At 39.1% G+C, this 21,246-nt stretch overlaps 1 protein-coding gene across 4 annotated transcripts in view; it reads right to left on the reverse strand.

The window, feature by feature from the left end:
• Positions 1–21,246, reverse strand: part of LOC135216120 (trithorax group protein osa-like) — a 596,580-nt gene that overhangs the window by 9,509 nt on the left and 565,825 nt on the right. For 3 of the 4 annotated variants that reach the window (XM_064251166.1, XM_064251165.1, XM_064251164.1), the window contains exon 13: positions 18,096–18,284. The exons of the other annotated variant lie outside the window; for it this stretch is intronic. In XM_064251166.1, coding sequence (XP_064107236.1) covers positions 18,096–18,284 — 189 coding nt within the window. The remainder of the gene's footprint in view (positions 1–18,095; positions 18,285–21,246) is intronic. 4 annotated transcript variants of the gene reach the window in all.

Here is a 21,246-nt window from a genome sequence, read left to right on the forward strand (position 1 = left end):
TAAAATTATGCCCCGGGAATCCCAAAACACTGTGGCCATTAATTTCTTAGCAGATGCTTCTGGTGCAAATCCAATGATGAAAGCCACTCAGGAACTGTTTACCAAGGGAGATATTTGACTAGGGAAGGAACTTCCCATACACGAAAAGAAACACAAAGGGATGAAATCTTGTCTACTCCAAGAGAAGGTAAAGTTGTTAGAAACTTGAAAGGATCTAACAGCTGGAACAGTATATGATGATGAAGACTGTTCAGAGGGTTTCTTCATCATCACAGGAATGAAGGGAGAGGGGAAGGGAGTGAATCTTCAACTCTTATCCCTTCTTCCAAAGAAAGGGCAAGAAACAAGACAGGAACCATACATGAACTCCTACTGGTCCTGGAGAGCATGTCAAGAACAAATGCACCTTAAAAGATTTTGCAACATCAACCTCCATGTTGAGGGAGAGGGGGAAAACTTGCTAGGTTTAAGCAAGAAGTATCCTTGTACAACTGAACACAAAACCCTTGCCTGGAAAAACAAAAAACTTACGTTGTTCCAATCCTCTCAATCTACACAACATCTGAAAGACTATTACAAAATTCCAAGAAATTGTATACAGGCAGTCCCTGCTTATCTGGGAGGGGGGGGTGGGCAGGGCTTCTGTTCTCGGCAGGGGTGCTGATAGGCAAAAACTGCCATTAACCAATACTCAGCAATTTATGGCACCAAGTTTCGGTTAATGGCGCCTCTATAAGAGATGTTATGGGGCCATAACACTATTATTGGCACTGATAACCAGAACTTGGCCCATTATGGCACCATAAATCACCGATTTTACAGTGCTAGACAAGCACCATACAACTGGATTGCCATTAACCGAATCCACCGTTAACTGGGGACTGCCTGTACTAGTTGAAAATAACATTATTTGTTCATAAAATCACATTTCAGAACAAGGAAAAAAAAAGAACGTCGAAGAGGGAAGTTCTTAAAAATGAGTTTGAGATATGTCTAAAAACAGAACAATTGGCAGTTGAGAGTTGTAAACTATCCCTATCCCTCCAACTCTCCAGTTACGAAAAAAAAAAAAAATAAAAAAAAATAAAAAAAATAAAAAATAAACCAGAATACACAAAACAAACACCAAGGAGACAGGTGTTGGGGGTTGGGCTTGTGTAAATATGAAAAAGCAATAAAATGATATTGTAATGATACAATTAAGTTTGTTCATACTTACCTGCAGATATATATATAGCTGTATTTTTCCGAATCCGACAGAAATTTAAACACTTACGACACACGCAGTGGGAGTCAGGTGGTTAGTACCCATTCCCGCCGCTGGGAGGCGGGTATCAGGAATCATTCCCATTTTCTATCATAATTTTTATTTCCACTGTCTCCTGAGGGGAGGTGGGTGGGTACTTGATTATATATATGCTGCCAGGTAAGTAATGAACAAAACTAATTGTATCATTACAATATCATTTTGTTCATGAAACTTACCTGTCAGATATATATATAGCTGAATCCCACCTTTGGTGGTGGGAGTAGACAGAATAGAAGATTTTTAGGAAACATATATATGCAGATAATTGATATCTTGATTCCTTTACCTGTTAGCATAGCTGACTTCGTGGTTACTGCCCCGCGTAAGTCTGCTTGTGCTACTAGAGTTGCCAGCGAGGTAGAGACCTATATAGCTGTGCACTCCAGATGATCTGTCAACAGGGGCGAGACCACGACGTGACTAGACCATATTGGACCATACCATGAGGGCTAAGAAGTAAAAATAAATATATAATATAAAAAATAGTATATCACCACCTGACCACCTAGCCAAAGTTAAGGTGTGTTAACTAAGGCTTAAGAGTTAAGAAGTCACCGTTGTCGGCGACTCAACTACTAAATTAAGAGCTCTTCCTAACCATTTTCTACAGGATAGGATGAGTGGTACTTCTTGCCCCCAAGATTGTGTCTGCAGACACGTATGGCCCTAGCGAGCAGCAGATCTCATATGCCATCTTCACATCTCGCAGGGAGTGTGAATTGAACACAGAGTTGCTTCGCTAAAACATGGTACTCAGGATGTTGCTGAGTGCCATGCTCTGTTGAAATGCTTCCGAGGCCGCGCCCTCACCTCGTGAGCATTCAAATCAAAAGATTTCAAATCTTTGTGCAAACACAAAGAAGGAGCTTTTTTGAAAGACCTCCTTAACAATAAAGCCAGGGTGTTCTTCGATATGGGCAAGGGTCTGGTCTTTTCGGAACACTGCAGATTTGTCCGTACGACTTTGACTTTCTTGAGTTTTATGTAGATAAAACTTGAGACCTGACAGGGCACAGGACTCTCTCTGGCTCCTGCCCACTAACTTGTGCCATCCTTGCTTTCCAAGCTCCTGGCCCAAGGACAAAACGGGTTTCCATTCTTAGGCCATAACGAAAAGCTTAGAGAGCACACCGCCTTGTGTTCTCTAAAGCCAAAACTTGTGACGATGGCTTAAAATCTCACTAACCCTCTTTGTCGTATCTAGGGTGGTTAGAAAAATGCCTTCCTGATCACATGCAAGAAGTTAACAGGTAGGAGATGTTCGAATGCTTTGACATCAAGAACTTCAGACTATGTCTAAGTTCCATATTGAAAGCTTCGATCTGGACATGCACAGTCAGTCCGTCTGTACTAACGTCAGGTGACCGACCAGTTGACCAGTCAGACGAATCAAGGACAGCAAGGCTGTACCCTGAAGACCATAAGGCACTATTCTTCGCTGAAGGATGAGTGTTTGGACTGCCTGGGCGATTCAAGCTAAGCAAACCTTGGGGGGTGTATCAACGCAACCCAACGTCGTTAGCGAATCAACTCCTGAGCCACTACCTGACTCGAGCTTCTGGTGCCAGGAGAAAGGAGCGAGGAGCAAAAAGGCGATTCAGTCCCGAAGGACGAATGCCTGACAGTCCAACCTGGTCTCATGTTAAACGATCATCGGGGGTGTATAAACGCAACCGACTTCGTCAACAAGAAACTCAGGGCTACTATATGTTCTCCTGATCTCGCACGAGTGTCTGACTCCGAGAAAACAGGTGAGACAAAAAGTAGATGGTGAGCGAGTTTCGAGATTTCACAGAACTCAAAGATCGTGAAGGGCTTTGTTGTTTGACAGAAGCAAATCTCTGAGCCCAAAGGCCGTCAACAACTATTTGCGTATTCTTTAATAGTTGTGACTGCCAGCTTATCCCATTCTTCAAACGGAAAGGGAAGACTGCAATCTTATGCTGTCAACATCTCGATAGTCTGAACGTAGTCAGACTCAGAGCGGAGAGGTTATAGGTACCTTTCGTGTTAAAGGAGACCGACTCTCTCGGAAAAGGTCTTGGAAGGACGTGACCTCTGTGAATCTAGGGTCTTGAAGGCCAACATGGGGGCGATTAGCGTCATTGTCGCTCACTGTGATGATATAAATCAATCTTATTACATTTCCTAAGTGATTGAAAAGGGGAAAGAGACTAAACAAAATCCATCCCCGTTCAATATCATAGGATGGCGTTTAATGTTACCGCTCCCGGATCAGAAAAAAGGGAGCAGAGAAGAAGAAGCCTCTTCGTCCTCAACCTAGCGAAGAGATGAATGAAAGGACGTCCCTAAAGTCTCCACAACTCTCAACATACTTCTAAAGAAAGATTCCACTCGAAGTCAGTAGTTGCTGCCTTCGATCGAGACGATTCGAACGGAGTTTTGCAATCCTGTAACGAACCTCTAGAGGATCGTTCCATTCTACGCCTGTTGTTATAATAGGCTCTTTCTCGTAAACCGAACGGACCGAGAGAAGATACTTCCTAAGATATGAGAGAGCTGTGGAAGATCAGAGTTGATATGGACCATGGTTCCAAAAACTCGTTCGAGGACTGGAGGGACGACTGAATTGCTTCCACTTCTTTCAGATTATGATCCAGGACATCTGAAACCCTCTCCAGATGTCCGGCACCTTCTTTCTATCACCTCAAGAGATACTTAACGCACCGAGAAGATGTTTTTTCAGGATAATCATTCCATAGATCTTTAAAAAATTGGAAATTTTCAGTTTCACCCGGTAAGGAAAAAACTGTAGAGGGTCTGAATTGCAGTCTATTCAGGGAAACAAACTTCTTTAGGAAGGAAATGGTCCCCAGCAAGCTCATCCATTCCCTCACACGTATGTTTACTTCCCTAATAAGGCTGCGCTTTGCCCTAAGCAAGAGAGCATATAATATTGGAATGTGTGGTAGACTCGTAGTCCTATACCGTGCGGTAAACGGAGCACCGAAAGGAGTAAGATATCTCTGTAGAACATATTAAGGCCAAACGAATGCAATGTTTATTCATTCATGTAAGAAATCACTCAATCTTAGGCTAAAGTCCGTGATTGTAGGGCAGAGATACAGTTCGTCAGTCAATCCCGCAGGAGAGAGAGAGACGTAACTGCCAGCACAGAGATACGGTTAGTCAGTCAATCCCGCAGGAGAGAGAGACTTAACCTACAGCGCATGACAGCGAACGAGTTGGTAACTGGGCTCGTTTGGACTGGAGGAGAGGAGTCAGAGGACAGTGACAGCAGCAGCTTACGATCGTCCGTCATCGTCGTCTCTTAACTTTATGCCTGGGTTGCCAGCTACCCTATTCTATGAAGAAAAAAGGTCCGTTATTTTTAGCATAAAGAGACTCTCAAGCTGGTATATTTAAGCGAAACAGAAAACGCTAAATATATAGATGCGTTTGTGTCGTCAGAACACTACCATACAACGGTAAAAGATAAATCGGAAACTCCTGGAAGGCTGCAGGGAGTAACGATAAATGTCCTAAAATGGACCATAGACCTCTCGGTTGCCATCCAAGAGGTAACTACAGCAAGCGTATATGACTTGAACCAACCAGAAATAAAATAACGCAAGGCAAAATATGAAATTATATCACAATAAAGTTTGTTCATACTTACCTGGCAGACATATATATAGCTGAATTCGGAAATACAGCTACATACTATCTGACAGGCAAGTTTCATGAACAAAAACTTAAGAGAATCGAAGCAGTCAGCTCAAGCTTCTTATGTTATTGGACATAAGCGTTCATTGACGTAGTCTACAAGTCTACTTTCTTGGTACGAGTCTGCGAATGACGAATGAGAGCTCTTCCGAATCTTGTCAATAAGAGCTTATTCGCTTACGCAATATCAAGTTAATGAGATGTTTGTCAATGAGAACTAACCCACTTACGGGACAAAGAGATATTTTGTCAATGAGGGGATACCCACTTACTTGACAAAACGATAGTATATTGTCAATGGGGGAAAGTCACTGAATTGACAAACGTAATCCAGGAAGTCGAGCATTTTATTTTCCGATTCCCGTCTCAAACGAGGAATGGGGCAAGAATCCTGTTAAGAGACTGGCTTACGTCAGGTAGAACGACGATGTTCAATTCGGCAGCGTAGTCCCGACTAGGAACTAACAAAATCTATCATCTGAAAAGCCCTTTCAGATGGGCTAAAAAGCTGGCAAAATTATCCTGGGAAGAAAGGAAGAAACTCTCCAACCAGCTTCCTCTCCCGTATCACAACTAATGCCTGCTAAAGCTTAAAATTTATTGGCAGTATGGCAAAGGCAGTCCTGTCTTGCGCTTTCCTGAAGAGCGTACTTTTGATGATGCCTTTGCAAGAATCCTACTGAACGTTGCCGAGAGTCCTGAGTGCAGGACATCGAGACCTTTATAACCCGTAACTGCCTTATCGCAAAGTCTTGACTGCGGTAGTGGCAACTTAAATTTATTGGCAGAATGGCAAAGCTTGCGGTAGAGCAAACGAGAACTTCCCTTGAGCTTTCCTTAACTCCATCCACCTATGCGAAAAGCAATATTAATTGACAGAGACCTCTTGAATTCACGAACCCGATGTCTTGCTGGGTTTCGAAGAAGAAGTTGTCTGTTCACTTTAAGCTTACTCCGAAGCACTGCCTACTTCACATTCTTTGCAGGTGAGGTAGAAGGTATCATCGAAGGTAGAGGTAAAAATTCTTTAAGCCCAAATCTGAAACAAGAGCTTGAAGAGTTCAACAGAAACGTTCAGCCAGGCGACACACCTGGCGTGCGCTGGTGCACGCTCGGCGTCCACTGGAGCGCGCTCGGCGTCCATTGGAGCGCGCTCGGCGTCCACTGGCGCGCACGCTCGGCGTCCACTGGCGCGCGCTTGGCGTGCACCCGCGCGCCCCTGGCTTGGGCGTCCGCTCTCAAAAGCTTACTGCTACTATGACTTCTTTTACGTATTTTCTCCGGTGGAAAGACGGACACGAGTTCAGGCGACGTTTCGCCTTCTTACTTCTCACTGAAACGCATAACGAGAGAGAGAGAGAGGACGGGTGAAGCGTCCTCTTCTATAAAGCTTCTATTTAGAGGGCGCGAGTCCATCCGAAAGCTCCAACCCCAAATACCGCGCGGGGGAGGACGCTTCGGAGGACGAGAAGCAATCCTTCAGGATTCGTTAACGTGCACGCACTTAGGGCAGTCTGGGGAATTTTCATCAGAAACGCCGAAGGCACGCCAGGAATCGTGGTGGGGGTTCCTCGTAACCCTCCTTCGGCTTTCGACATGCTCTCTCCCTGGTTCTGGGAGTCAAGCAGAGGTCCCGGCCTAGAGGCGAAACGAGGCCGATCTGACGCACCCCCTCCACTACACAGGGGTATCACTGTACTTCTGCACTTCACTTTTACTCTCTAAAGCAAGCACTTTCGATTCTAAGTTACGAATCGAAGGAGTATCAGAGAAAGGGCAATTTCTCTACAGACACTGCTTAGGGCCCGAAGGCAACACTGCAGGGTTAGGAGTAACAATTACAGAAGTAGCACTTCACAGCAATGAAGGAGAGCGAGCACCTCTCGTAGACATATACATAGCCCAGTAGGCCATACTACAGGGTTATGCAAAATAAAGTCTACAGGAAGGTTAGCAGGTTCACTACCCTGACTTTTGTTACTGATTAATTGCGTACATACGAATCATACGTCTTCCTTACGGAATTAGACATGTTTACTGATAATTGCGTACATACGAATCATACGTCTTCCTTACGGAATAGACAAAGTCTCACACTCCTTACATGACAAATCTCAACAAAGAACGCAAGACCCATACCCCTCGTACATACCAGTGCGAATCTACCGAAGCTTTCGGTAGCCACACCCTATCTTTGCAGACAACCCCGTCTGAAACTAGCCTAACTAGATTCAGATATTTTATGCAAAAATGAATCAAATTCAAATCAATTTAAGATAGCGTATGCCTAGCCACAAATCCAAGTGAATAAATCAAAAGACAATTAGGATACTTAGCGGCAATGAAGTTTCCAAAATCCTAAGACGGAGGTACTGAAAACAGGTGTTTTCAGCACCGGCGACAGAAAAATTATGAATAGAAAATGGGAATGATTCCTATACCCGCCTCCCAGCGGCGGGAATGGGTACTAACCACCTGACTCCCACTGCGTGTGTCGTAAGTGTTTAAATTTCTGTCGGATTCGGAAAAATACAGCTATATATATATCTGACAGGTAAGTTTCATGAACAAAAAAAAAAGTAAGTAAAATGATATACAGTGCTTCCCAACTTTTTTGCAGTATAGGTTCCAGAACCGACCGCAGAAATGCAAAATCCCCTCTAAATACGCTTTAACTGCTAAATGCCCCGTACCCCTTAAATTAAAATGTTTATAAACATCTATTTTCAAATTTCATTGCCTAATTAGTAATTAAAACTAATAAATTTACCATAAATTATTATATTAGAACCATTCAATATCAATTCAAATAAAAACACACCCCAAACCATTATCCCAAAACACCCTAAGTCATCTTAGATTAGTACCCTTTTACAACTGTTACTCTTGTGTATATACACCCCCAAAATGCTTATAACAATGATTTACTAATTCAAAAACATTAATATTATATAATGTAAACATGGCAAAATATCTGTAAAATATCTAATACAACTTAAATAAATCTTTAAAGCAAATTAAATAAATCTGTCTTACAGAACGTTTGACAACTAATCAAGTTACCCGTCTGTACGTATATATAAACATAGCTGTTTTCTCTCATAGTATTGAAGTTGTCCCATTTTCATTATATAATAGTAAAAACAATTAAAATTATAACTTTGTTTTATTTATAGAGCAACACTGTTTATTTACTAATTACTGTATTTTTCATATTGTATTAATGACGAAATACAGATTTTTATCATAAAAATAATTTACAGTGTACTTTTCCATAACAATGTATCTATTAAGCTCATTCCAGGCTGGGCCTCAGACTGAGCATAACAGGAGTATAATTCAGCTCTCTCTCTCTCTCTGAAATGATATTACCGTAGTGTTTTTAAATGGCAGAGCATATTGAACGCAGTACATATATTACTGTAGTAGTTTTAAATGATATAGCATATTGTACATTTAAAATATTCTCTAATTATTTTTATTTTATATTATTTTGAAGTCAAAGCAGCCCGGAAAATCAAATAATTACCAAATCTTTTAGATAGTATTGTACAGAGAAGGGGAGAGAGATGATCAAATGTACTTTCAACAAGAAAATTGAAGACAGTTTTCTGAAATCTTCAGACACCTATTGCTTAATAATACTGCTCAATAATACCACACCTGGCAACTCTAGAAAAAGGGCGGAGCTTCAAAGTCCTCATGTTTGTTGCTTTCTAGATTTCCAGTACCTTTAAACCATAAAGATTCTGTAAAAGTCCTACAATCATTTATAGTTGAATGCAGTAACAATCGCTTTATTATTTATTAAAGTTGGTTATGGTAACATCAGTTCAGAGTAGAATATGGATCATCCTTCTTTAAAACCTACCATGAAACCCTTCTCATAAGGGATGTCATGACACTAAAATGACGTAACTAAAATGCGTAACTGGAAACGGGATCTTAAATAATGAGAAAAAAATGGTAAAATTTGGGCAATAACCAGTAGAAATCGTGAAGAACAATACAGGAATGAATGCAATATTATGTGTGAGAGAGAGAGAGAGAGAGAGAGAGAGAGAGAGAGAGAGAGAGAGAGAGAGAGAGAGAGAGAGATACTCAAGTCATTATTTTTACTTTGAGACACTACGTAGAGTGATAATAAGTTTTACTCAAGTCATTATATTTACTTTGAGACACTATAGTGATAATAAGTTTTTTAGTCTCTTTTAGAAGCAGAGAGAGAGAGAGAGAGAGAGAGAGAGAGAGAGAGAGAGAGAGAGAGAGAGAGAGAGAGAGAGAGAGAGAGAGAGAGAGAGAAATTATAGTAATGGTGGTGAACTTGTCATGGGAAATGACAGAGGAAAGATCAGTGAGTTGGTGCACAGATTCCTGGGAAACAGAGTGATATGGTTGCCAAGATCGTGCTTCATTATACTAGATAAAATTTGAAGGGACCTTAGTATTCAAGTTAATTTTCTAAGAAATTCATACCCTAATCTAGATTTCATTCGGCAATTGCTGTAACATTCAAAAGACTATAAAAAGAAGTGGAAAATTTCACCTATATGCTACAGTCACTCTTGCTTACTTTTGAAAATCAATTTTCATCCACAAATCATTCACGAAAAAAGCTGCATAAAGTAAAAATATTTATTGCCACAAATAACTAGATATACATATATTGCAAAGGCAATGAAACTTTTATAGTGCAAAAAAAATGCTGATGTATTAGGATAGTATCTTTCAGTCTCACGGCAAAGTAATGCAGCCATGTTAGCTGTGTAGCCTACTAACTCTGAACTGCTTGTAATGGGAGCATAGCCAGAAAATCTTGAGCTGACAGGCTACTTTAACATTGATAAAAACTTTCTTTTAATGAGAGTAGCTTTGTAAACAACTACTAGCATTCAATCCATGTTAGGGTCAAAGTCATTAAAGTTTAAAAGTCATTGTAAAAGCCAGTACCCAGTGACTTGTGCTTTCCTGCCAAAATTCTCGGGTGCATCCCCCCATCATAGAAAAAGTTCTTGCGGATTTACTAGATTTGTTAAACCCATTTTAGCTGTTACAACATTGACCACCACTGATGCTAGCTAACTTTAAATGCCTAGGAATAAAAACATAAATTTATAGAAATTAAAATAATGTCCATTACCACTTATGATGATGCAAAATAATCCTGTTCAGTGAGAAAAATGAGTAAATACTGTTATCGTGATACAGAGTAACAAAACCATCTATCAGCCACTCTATCTTCCAGATCTCTACGAACGATTTCATCTGAGAAATTCCAATTACTTCGGGACATATATTGTGTTTTGATGTATCTGAATGCTTTTGTTTTGCAGTTTCAACTTATATGATATAATTTGCATTGTAATTTCATATTCTAGAGTAAATTTAGCAAGATTATGTCTTTTCAGTAAAAAAAAACTAATGGGAAATTCGATAAACTAAAGCGAGCGAAAACTGTTATGCTCAGTCTGGGGCCAAACCTGGAATGACATTAACAAATACATAGTAAATCATAAAATGTAAGTACACTGTAAATCATTTTTATTATAAAAATCAGTATAGGCAGTCCCCGGTCAACGGTGGTTGTCTAGCGCCATAAAATCGGTGATTTATGGTGCCATAATGGGACAAGTTTCGATTACAGTAATATCTTGAGATACTAGTACATTTCATTCCTGGACTGAGCTCGTAAGCCAACTTGGTCGTATCTCAAATCAATTTTTCCCCCACACAAACATTCAAATCAACAATAATAACAATGGAAAAAACATGTTTTTAATTGCTATACAGTATAGACATACTGTACACACACTCACACAAAATGACATAATAAATGATTACTGTGATATGATATAAAATGTGATTTTATTATGAGTTCTTACCGTAAAGACAGACGATAGCAGCTAATGGCGGTGTGTGCGGAGGAGGAGGGAGGGAGGGAGGGAGGGAGAAGAGTTGGACGGTACCATATTAATACTGTTCCTTTATATTTGTCTGTAACTTAAGACATGATAGTTATGCCTTGGGAAGCCATTGTGCTCTTGATAGCATCCTTCTGTCTGACGATTGTACATATCATCGACATACTCCTCAAGTAATCGCCTGCCAACTCACTCACACGGACACCACGCTCATGTTTCTCAATAATTTCATGCTTCATCTCCATCACCATCACGCATTTTTTCTTTTTACAACCAACCTCACCCCTCGCTTTCTGAGGACCCATCACTTATTAACCCTTAAACGACGAGCCGGTATTTCCGAAAGTGTCTCTTGTATGCCGGCGGCGTTCGTGAGTGAGCGCCGAAGCGGAAAAAAAGTTTTTTTTCAAAAAATCACAGCACGCTTAGTTTTCAAGATTAAGAGTTCACTTTTGTCTCCTTTTTTTGTCATTGCCTGAAGTTTAGTATGAAACCATCAGAAACAAAAAAAGATATCATTATCATATATAAATATTGGAATATATGACAGCGCAAAAAAAATTTCATATATAATTGTATACAAATCATGCTGTGAGCAAAACGGTTAAAGCTAATGAGTTAATTTTTTTTTGTATTTTGCACTAAAATATTATCACAATATGATGCATGAATTCATAAAAAAAGAAGAGTTGTTTTCAAAAATTCACCATAAATCGAAATATTGTGCTAGAGACTTCCCATTTGTTGCAAAATGAAGGTAATTGATTGAATATTACTAGACTGTAAGTGTTGTAGCTTACAATTCCAGTTTTTTAACATTTCGGTCAAGTTAAATTTGACCGAAGGTCGAATTTTTTCTATTTATCATTATTTATATGACAATATTTCAAAAATGATAAAAGCTTCAACCATGGGCTGTTTTTGTTGTATTCTACATGAAATTGTGCACATTTTCATATATAAAACTTTATGTAATGGCTAATATAAAATGGCGCAAACATTACAACAATCGGACGAAAAAATTTCTGATTTTTTCGGAAGAGTTACCACACAGATGTAAGGAAAAAGTTTTTGTCATAAATTCACCGTAAATCAAAATATTGTGCTAGAGACTTCCAATTTTTAGCATAATATAGGTAAATGATTGAATATTACTAGAATGTAATAGTTTTAGCTTACAACTATGGTTTTTACCATTTCGGTTGAGTCAAAGTTGACCGAAGGTTGAAATTTTGGCACATATCGTTATTTATATGAAAATATTTCAAAACTGATAAAAGCTACAACCATGGGTTGTTTATTGTTGTATTCTATATGAAATTACAGACATTTTCATATATAAAACTTTATGTAACGGCTAATATAAAATGGTGTAAACATTACAACAATCGGATGAAAAAATTTCTGATTTTTTCGGAAGAGTTACCACACAGATGTAAGGAAAAAGTTTTTGTCATAAATTCACCATAAATCAAAATATTGTGCTAGAGACTTCCAATTTTTAGCATAATATAGGTAAATGATTGAATATTACTAGAATGTAATAGTTTTAGCTTACAATTGCGTTTTTGTACCATTTCGGTCGAGTCAAAGTTGACTGAAGGTTGAAATTTTGGCACTTATCGTTATTTATATAAAAATATTTCAAAACTGATAAAAGCTACAACCATGGTTGTTTATTGTTGCATTGTACATGAAATTGCGCACATTTTCATATATAAAACTTTATGTAACGGCTAATATAAAATGGTGCAAACATTACGACAATCGGATGAGAAAATTTCTGATTTTTTCGGAAGAGTTACCGATCGGACATAAGGAAAGTTTTTTTCAAAAATTCACTATAAATCGAAATATTGTGCTAGAGACTTCCAATTTGTTGCAAAATGAAGGTAAATGATTGAATATTACTAGAATGTATGATTTTTAGCTTACAATTGTGTTTTTCGACCATTTCGGTGGAGTCAAAGTTAACCAAAGGTTGATATTTTGGCACATGGTTATTTAGATGAAAATATTTCAAAACTGATGAAAGCTACAACCATGGGCTGTTTTTTGTTGTATTCTACATGAAATTGTGCACATTTTCATATATAAAACTTCATGTAACAGCTAATATAAAACGGGGCAAACATTACGACAATCGGTTGAAAACATTTCTGAGTTTTTCTGATGAGTTACCGAACGGACATAAGGAAAATTTTTTTCAAAATTTCACCATAAATCGAAACATTTTGCTAGACTTCCAATTTGTTGCAAAATAAAGGTTAATGGTTGAATATTACTAGAATGTAAGATTATTAGCTTACAATTGAATTTTTCGACCATTTCGGTCGAGTCAAATTTGACCATAGGTTGATATTTTGGCACATCATTATTTATATGAAAATATTTCAAAACTGATAAAAGCTACAACCATGGGTTGTTTTTAGTTGTATTCTACATGAAATTGCACACATTTTCATATATAAAACTTTATGCAACGGCTAATATAAAATAGTGCAAACATTACAACAATCGGATGAAAAAATTTCTGATTTTTTCGGAAGTTACCGAAAGGACGCAAGGACAATTTTTTTCAAAAATTCACCATAAATCAAAATATTGTGCTAGAGACTTCCAATTTTCAGCATAATAAAGCTAAATGATTGAATATTACTAGAATATAAGAGTTTTAGCTTACAATTGCGTTTTTCGACCATTTCGGTAGAGTCAAAGTTGACTGAAGGTTGAAATTTTGGCACTTATCGTTATTCATATGAAAATATTTCAAAAATGATAAAAAGCTACAACCATGGGTTGTTTTTCATTGTATTCTACATGAAAATGCGCACATCTTCATATATAAAACTCTATGTAATGGCTAATATAAAATGGTGCAAAACTTATGTCAAAGTGACGAAATAATTTCTGAGATATGTCCATGTCCCTGATGCTTTTTAGTGAGAGAAGAAAGAAATTCACGCTTGCGCACCTGTGTAACGATTGTAAACAAAACAACAGCTTGATCTGTGATCTCCCAGCATCCCTCAAGGTGTGTGATTCAAAAGTTTTCGCCAAGTAGGCTTATAACTATTTTTCCGCAAATTTTTGTAAAAACTTTCTTCCATTGACGTTTCATACGTCAATTCGGCACCCAACAGACAATTTTCATCGACGTTTAATGCGTCCAATAGGCGTTTAAGGGTTAAAAAGAATGCTCACAAATACAGTGAAAATCACATAAATAATGCAAACACAACAAAGGAGATGCATGGGAGATGTGTACGAAAATTGACAACTAAGTGCACTGAATTAATGAAGCGAGCTTAGAGCACTCCCAAGCACTCGACCATCTAGCATTAACATCTGTAAGCGTGCTCGTATCTCAATACAGGCAATCCCCGGTTTATGACAGGTCTGGCTTACACCGTTCCAAGGTTACGACACTTCTCAACTATATTTGCCAGAAATTATTTCCAGGTTTATGATGCATGTTCCACAGTTAAACCTCTTACGATGCCAATCTGACAGAAGAAATTTGACTCCAAAAATGAAAAATAATTAATATTTGAAGGGGATTTCTTTTAGGGAAACTACAATAAAAATGCAGTTTTCATAATTTTTAATAAACCCAAAGCATTAAAAGTAAGGTTTTCTTAGGATTTTTGACAAATTTCTGGCTTACAGCGATTTTCAGGTTTAGGACGTGTCTCAAGAATGGAACCCCCTTCGTAAACCGTGGACTGCCTGTATTATGCTTGTATCTCAATGCAAAATTTTGCTTAGAAGCTGGCTCGTATCTTGGAATGCTAATATGTCGAGGTATTACTGTATCTGCGCCAAAAGGTACCAATAATAGAGTTATGGTGCCATAACATCCCTAACAGAGGCACCATTAACAGAAACTTGGCGCAATAAGCGCCATAAATTGCTGTTTCAGTTAATGGCGATTTTTGCTTACCAGCACCTCGCCAAGAACAGAACCCCCACTGATAACCAGGGACTGCCTGTATTCAGTCATGAATGCAATATGAAAAAATACAATAATTAGTGAATAAATAGTGATGGTCTATGAAAAAAAAGGGAAATTAGTAGTAATGATAATTTTACAGATACGGTCCACAGAAAAAAATCTGCAAATTGGTGAAAGTTCCCAAAGAAAAATTACATTTTTATAATATAATAAAGTTTTATATATCATCAAACCATGGATTTTGTATGCCCTGATTTTCGTACATTTCAGTCTTCGTAGAGTTTTCCTGATGAAATTTTGACTTGGGTTTCGTACACCGGGAAACACTCCTTCCAGGGCTCACCTCGTGTCTAGGCCCTGTACTGAGCACCCAAACAAAGCATCCCATGTTCTCTTGTGACCCATTCTGCTTTTCTGTTCATTGTTTTTTGTGCCTTTTTTTTTTATTCAAGTGTAACTGCTAAATTAGCCATCATGGGGCCAAAGAAAATTCCATGAGCTATCCCTTCTGTAGAAATTTTGAAAAACACTATAGAATTTAAAAAAGAACTTGTAGAAAAGTGTTAGAAGGTGTTGCATGCTGATCTCAGTAAGAAAATGGCAACAAGTGCTGCTGGTAAAGAATTTAAGGCCAACAGAGGCTGGTTTGTAAAATTCAGAAAGTGAATGTGCATACATAATGTGCCTACTTCAGTGATTAAGGACATGTTATATGAACAGAATGGGTGAGTAAAATGACAAATTTTTTATCAATTTGTATTTTTTCATAAATAACAAACCTGAGGTATTATCGTAAGGGGATTTCTCTAGCACTCAGCTGGAGTCCAGTTAACCACAGCACATGGTTTTGGCCATGGGCAACAGGAGGTAGGGGAAGCCTGACCTGGCTTCCCTATACATATGCTGTGAGGTATCAATTTTCTTCCACCACAGGTAACTGTATGGGGTGGCTTAAGGTGGGCCATATACATTACAACTCAAGTTTGTTAATTATGAAAATTACAAACTGATGTAAAATCTGTCATTTGTTCATATACAGAGCAAACCCTTAGTCTTAACATAACGGACGACTTACTTGTGGAATCATGGGAAACGTCACGCAGATAGAAGCATGTGAAGGCAGTTTGGCAAAGGCAAGTACCAGCCTTCAATATCTTATGAACTAATAAATTGTGCTTGAAAGCGATGGAGAGACCAAGTCCCCTAACATCATTTTCTCTTGTATGCACTGTATTGGCATCCATATCTAAAGAGGTACTGTATGCTTGTCTAATCACTTCACATACCCCAAGGGAGATGGTGTTCTTGGATACTTCCTTCTTGTTCTGGCCTGTGCTAACAAAAAGTCTTCAGCAATCAGGTCTGAGATGTCAAGTTCTTTTTAGATAGCTATGCAATATCCTGAGAGGACTTAAAACTAAGTCTGAGTCGTTACCAAATAAATCTCCAAAGGAGGGGAATGAGAAAGACTCAAACCTTTCATCGTGAACCAAGGGATTTTGAGTCTTAGTTACAAATTCCATGACAAATTTGAAGCCTACAGACCACCAACCGCTCATGCATGTAACATTAAGAGAGTCCGTGAAGTCCACCTGCTCTCTTTGATGAAGCCAAGGCCATTAAGAAGACTATATTTTGGTGATTAAATTTCAGCCATGGTTCACATGAAGAACGAGTGAGACTGCAAAGTACCAAGGTCAAATCCCAATTAGGAGGCCTAAGATCTTTAGGGGAACAGGACTATTCAAAATTTTTGAGAAGAATAAAGATTTCCTATGAAGGGGAAAGGTCTACATTTTTCATATGAAGAACTAACCCTCGAGTGGCTCTATAGCCATTGATGGCTGACACAGAAAGTAGCTTCTCCCAACATAGAAATAAAAGGAAGTCCATTACTTGTGAAACAGACATTCTGAATGGAGGTTCACCTCATTGACAACACCAATCACAGTAGACAGCCCATTTTCTTTGGAACACAGCTATGAGTAATCTTCTGAGATAACCAGACATCTCTCAAGCTGCTCTGCAAGAAAAGCCTCTCGCTCGCACAAGGTATATACATTTGGTGTTTGAAGTATTAAAAAAAAAAATTGGGGGGAGGGGGGTCTTTGGTATTTGAACTGGAATCTTTGGTATGTAAACTATCTAAATAGTCGGTTATAAGCATTTTTAGAGGGGGATGTCAAGTATTCATGGATTTTAGCTATTTGCAGGTGTTAGCGGCCCGTATCCGCTGCATACCGGGGGTTGACTGTACTGTTGGCCTTCCCCACAGATGGAAAAACTTCCTGCTACTTCTTGATGAAGAGACAACTCTGTTCCCAGCATTTGATCCCAGCAACTCAACATGTACGCCACAACATTTCCTCTTCCCTGGAATGAATCTGGCCTAGAGATCCACTGTGCGAGTCGCCATCCACTGGTGTAATTGTACTGACAATTCATGAAGATCACAGGACACTAGCCACCCCTGTTTGTTGACATATGCCACCACTGTAGTGTTGTCAGACATGAGGACCACCGAGTGTCCATTCACCCATTCCTGAAATTCCTGGAGGGCTAGGAAGGCTGCTTTTACCTCCATGATGTTGATGTGAAGCTTTTTGTCTTGGCAATCCCACACTCCTGAAGTTAGTAGATCTTCCAAGTGCGCTCCCCAACCCTTGTTCGAGGCATCTTGGAATAGAAGAAACTTTGGCAGGGGAGAGTAAAGGGACACTCCTATGGTCAGGATCCTGTCATCCAACCACCATGCTAGATCCTGTTTTACATCTTTCGAGAGAGGAACTTGGAAGAAAGGAGAATCCTTTGAAGGAGACCAAAACTTTTTCAGTCTCCATTGGAGGGACTGAAGGTGGAGACATCTTGGAGGGACCAGCTTTTCCAGGGACGACAGGTAACCGAGAATGATCTGCCACTGATGTGCTGGTTGCTTTTGACTGGAGAGGAAGGACTGAATGACGGTCCTGAACTTGTCAATGTATAGCTCACTTAAAGGGCCTCTCTCCCACAAGTGAATTTTTATTCAGTGACTAAGACAGGACTTAGTATCATGATGATTAGTGCTCTCATAATGGTTTGTATTGTAATATATGAATATGTATATTGTATCTCTAATAGGTTTATTTGTTAGCATAAAGACTATATGACTGATTATAAATACTGTACTACAGAATTACTAATCAAAAGTACATAAAGATTACATCTATTATAAATGACTTACCTGAGAAATACTTTCACTAGGACCAATAACAGTTCTCTTGACAACTTTTATAGCTTGCTGTCCTTGCTGCAGTTGCTGCCTTTTGTTTTGACGTAACAGTCGAACTTGTGTCTGCTGATCTTGGTGCTGATGAGTTATGGGGACTTTTTTCACAATTTGGCGAACGGTTTTCACTACTGGAACATGTTCCTATAATAATGAACAGTGAAAAAATTAGTCAACCTCAATCTAAAGTCATCAAAGCAGGAAACAATAAACCAGAAAACAGCACAGCAAGTCTTTGAGAATCATGGGAGACCAGAAGACAAAAATGGAAAGGCTAAAGAGTAAGCAGTCCCTGGTTTACAACAGTTCTGGCTTACAACATTCCAAGGTTACAGTGCTTTTCAAATATATTCATCAGAAATTATTCCCTAGTTTATGATGCATGTTCCAGGGTTATGACACCCATGTGATGGAAGAAATATGACTCCAAAAAGGCAAAATAATTAATATTTTGAGATTTCATAATAGAAAGTGCAATAAAAATGCAGTTTACATCATTTTCAATACACACAAAGCATTAAAAGTAAGGTTTTCTTGGGGTTTTTGACAATGTTTCTGTTTACAAAGATTTTCAGCTCAAGACAGAGCAAAACCGGAACCCCCCTTTGTAAACCAGGGACTGGCTGTATAGAGCTAATAAAAAACAGGTTTTGACAGGAAAAGCATATTTTTGGTAGCTGCTGTGAGTCGTCAAAGCAGTTCCTCTCATTGTACCCAGGCCTTCAAAATATAAGCCAACCAATCTAAAAGAATTCCCTCATACTTGGTCTCTCCCAGAATAATGCTTGTTAGCACAGTGATGAGAGTATAAAGGACTCAAGGCAAGAGGGTCCTGTCCTTTGCCTACAGCAACTGCCCTTGTTTTTCCTTCATCCTTGTCGCATAGATGTGGCAACATCACATAGGTCAGCCATTTCCCCTTCTTACTCACCAGGGTGGTGCCCAAAAATAGGTTTTCCTACATCAAAACCTATTTCTTGATAGCATAGCTACTGTTCATCCTCAAAGAAGCTTAGAAAAGAAATGACAGGTGGGAAAATGGCTTAACTCCTGATAAACACTCCCAACAATCCAGATGAGAATATGGTCTGAGGTAAAATCACTCAACCTAATTATGTAGAGTCTGGCTGCAGGATTATTGCACTTCCCTTGGCAAATACCTCTGCATGACCATGACATCAAGAGGACCCCTGGTTTTCTGCTAAGGTGCCTATGAGGCAGCAACTTAGCATAAAACCTAGCGACTCTAGAGTAAGTATAGTCAAATTTCCCTGATCTTATGGCAATATTGTTTCATGAATACTGCCTCTGATGACCACCCCATACACTCACACACTTCTTCAAAAGATACATTTCCAAAGAGAGCCAATCATGTTGTACTTGCTTTCTTAATGTCATGATTTTTAAGAAAGGGTTTGTATTTCTAATCTGACATTCTAAAATCATTCTTAACCCATGTAGTGAGAGTGGTTTCTTTGAGCTAGGATGTACAAAAAGTGGACCACCTGGGACATTTGCTATGAATCTAAGTACAACTTGATTGCTTGAACTGGGCATAATATCTTATCAATAATACTGAGTTCAGTTATCAGAACAAGGAATTTGCTCTTTAAAGGGTCTTCATTCTTGGCCAAGAGATGACAGTAAATGATGACTAAGTGCATGTGTTGAAACACTGTACCCATCTAAGAAAGCCCATTTCATAATCAAAGCCCCAAACGCCAGTCAAGAAGACAGACTTCTGGAGCACATGAGTTGTAACTGTTGGGCCCACTGAACTAAGGGGGATGACAACGCTATGAACCTTTCTCAGGGATCAAGTAACATGAAGCCTTACAGGAGCTGGTCTTTGCAATGCAAAAGACGAAAGAGGGGAATTAACATATAATCAATTCCGAAACCAAAACGCACTGATTCCAACTATGCTGCCTTATATGCTATAATTGTTGTAATAACAAAGCACTTGTCCTTGAAAAGGTATATCTGACAATGTAGAACTGTTTCAACAAAGTTTTCAAATGGGCTCTCAGTGTGGAGGTAATCAAACAACACTTGTCCATATGGACTGGTATTGTTGAGTTGAGATGAAGTCCATAGTTTTTGCACCAGGTACCTAGCAACGTAGGTGAATAATCTTCACAGCAGACTACATTTTAAGTCTACATATGAAGGCCCTTGCCAGTTTGTTCAAAACCTTTGAAATCTGAGACAATGAAGAAAAGTAGTTGATCATCCTCCAGTCATTCCAGTCTTGTAGAAATGCATCTCTTGCTGCTGCCCGATTTTCCAAATTTGGAGACACACACACTGGAAGTTGATGGTTCTTTACATGTGTGAAATAGGTCCAATTCCAGTTGTGGAAGCATGCTGGCAATGATTTTAAAAAGATGGTTTGTCCAACATCCACCCAGTCAAAGCCATTGCACACCTCAACAGGGAGTCTCCTATCAAATTGAGAGACCCTGTGAGATGAATTGCTGACTAGTACCACTTCCTTCCTTGAGCCATCTGTAGGACAAATAGCATTAGTGCATTGAGATTGGCTAAATGTGAGCCCAACCTCTTGATACAAGACACTGCTGTCAATTGTCTAAGGCCAACAAAATGTGGGTCCTCTTTGGAGGTTTCAATTTTCTGGGACAGAAAGACAGCCATCAGTTCCAGGATATCAATATGCAACTTCCTCAGAATAGGTGACTATCTTCCTACTACCTGACAATCCTCCCAATAGCCTCCCTAACATATCAAGAAGGCATCCGCGTGCATTATGAATCACACGGATGGTGGAGTCAGTTCGACCCGTTTTCTTGAAACCCCAACCAATTCCACTGACAGAGTATCTTCTAAGTAACTGACTTTGTAGATGATGGTAATCATGAAGCCTCTTTCTGGCATGTGAGAGCCAGATTCTGTTTACACCCTTCAGACAAAGCCTGATGACTGGATCTATGATAGATCCAATCCAATAGGCCAAGGGTTCCCTCCAGCTGTTGTCTAGAAAAGCTGGACTGCATAAGGAAACTTTTCAGGTCCTTATTCTGGTTTGAGTACTGTTAGAACTGTAGGGAAGAGACATACAGCTGCAAAGATAGCCCAACAAAGAACA

Source organism: Macrobrachium nipponense, chromosome 6 (assembly GCF_015104395.2).
Source record: "Macrobrachium nipponense isolate FS-2020 chromosome 6, ASM1510439v2, whole genome shotgun sequence".
NCBI classification, from domain to species: Eukaryota; Metazoa; Arthropoda; class Malacostraca; order Decapoda; family Palaemonidae; genus Macrobrachium; species Macrobrachium nipponense.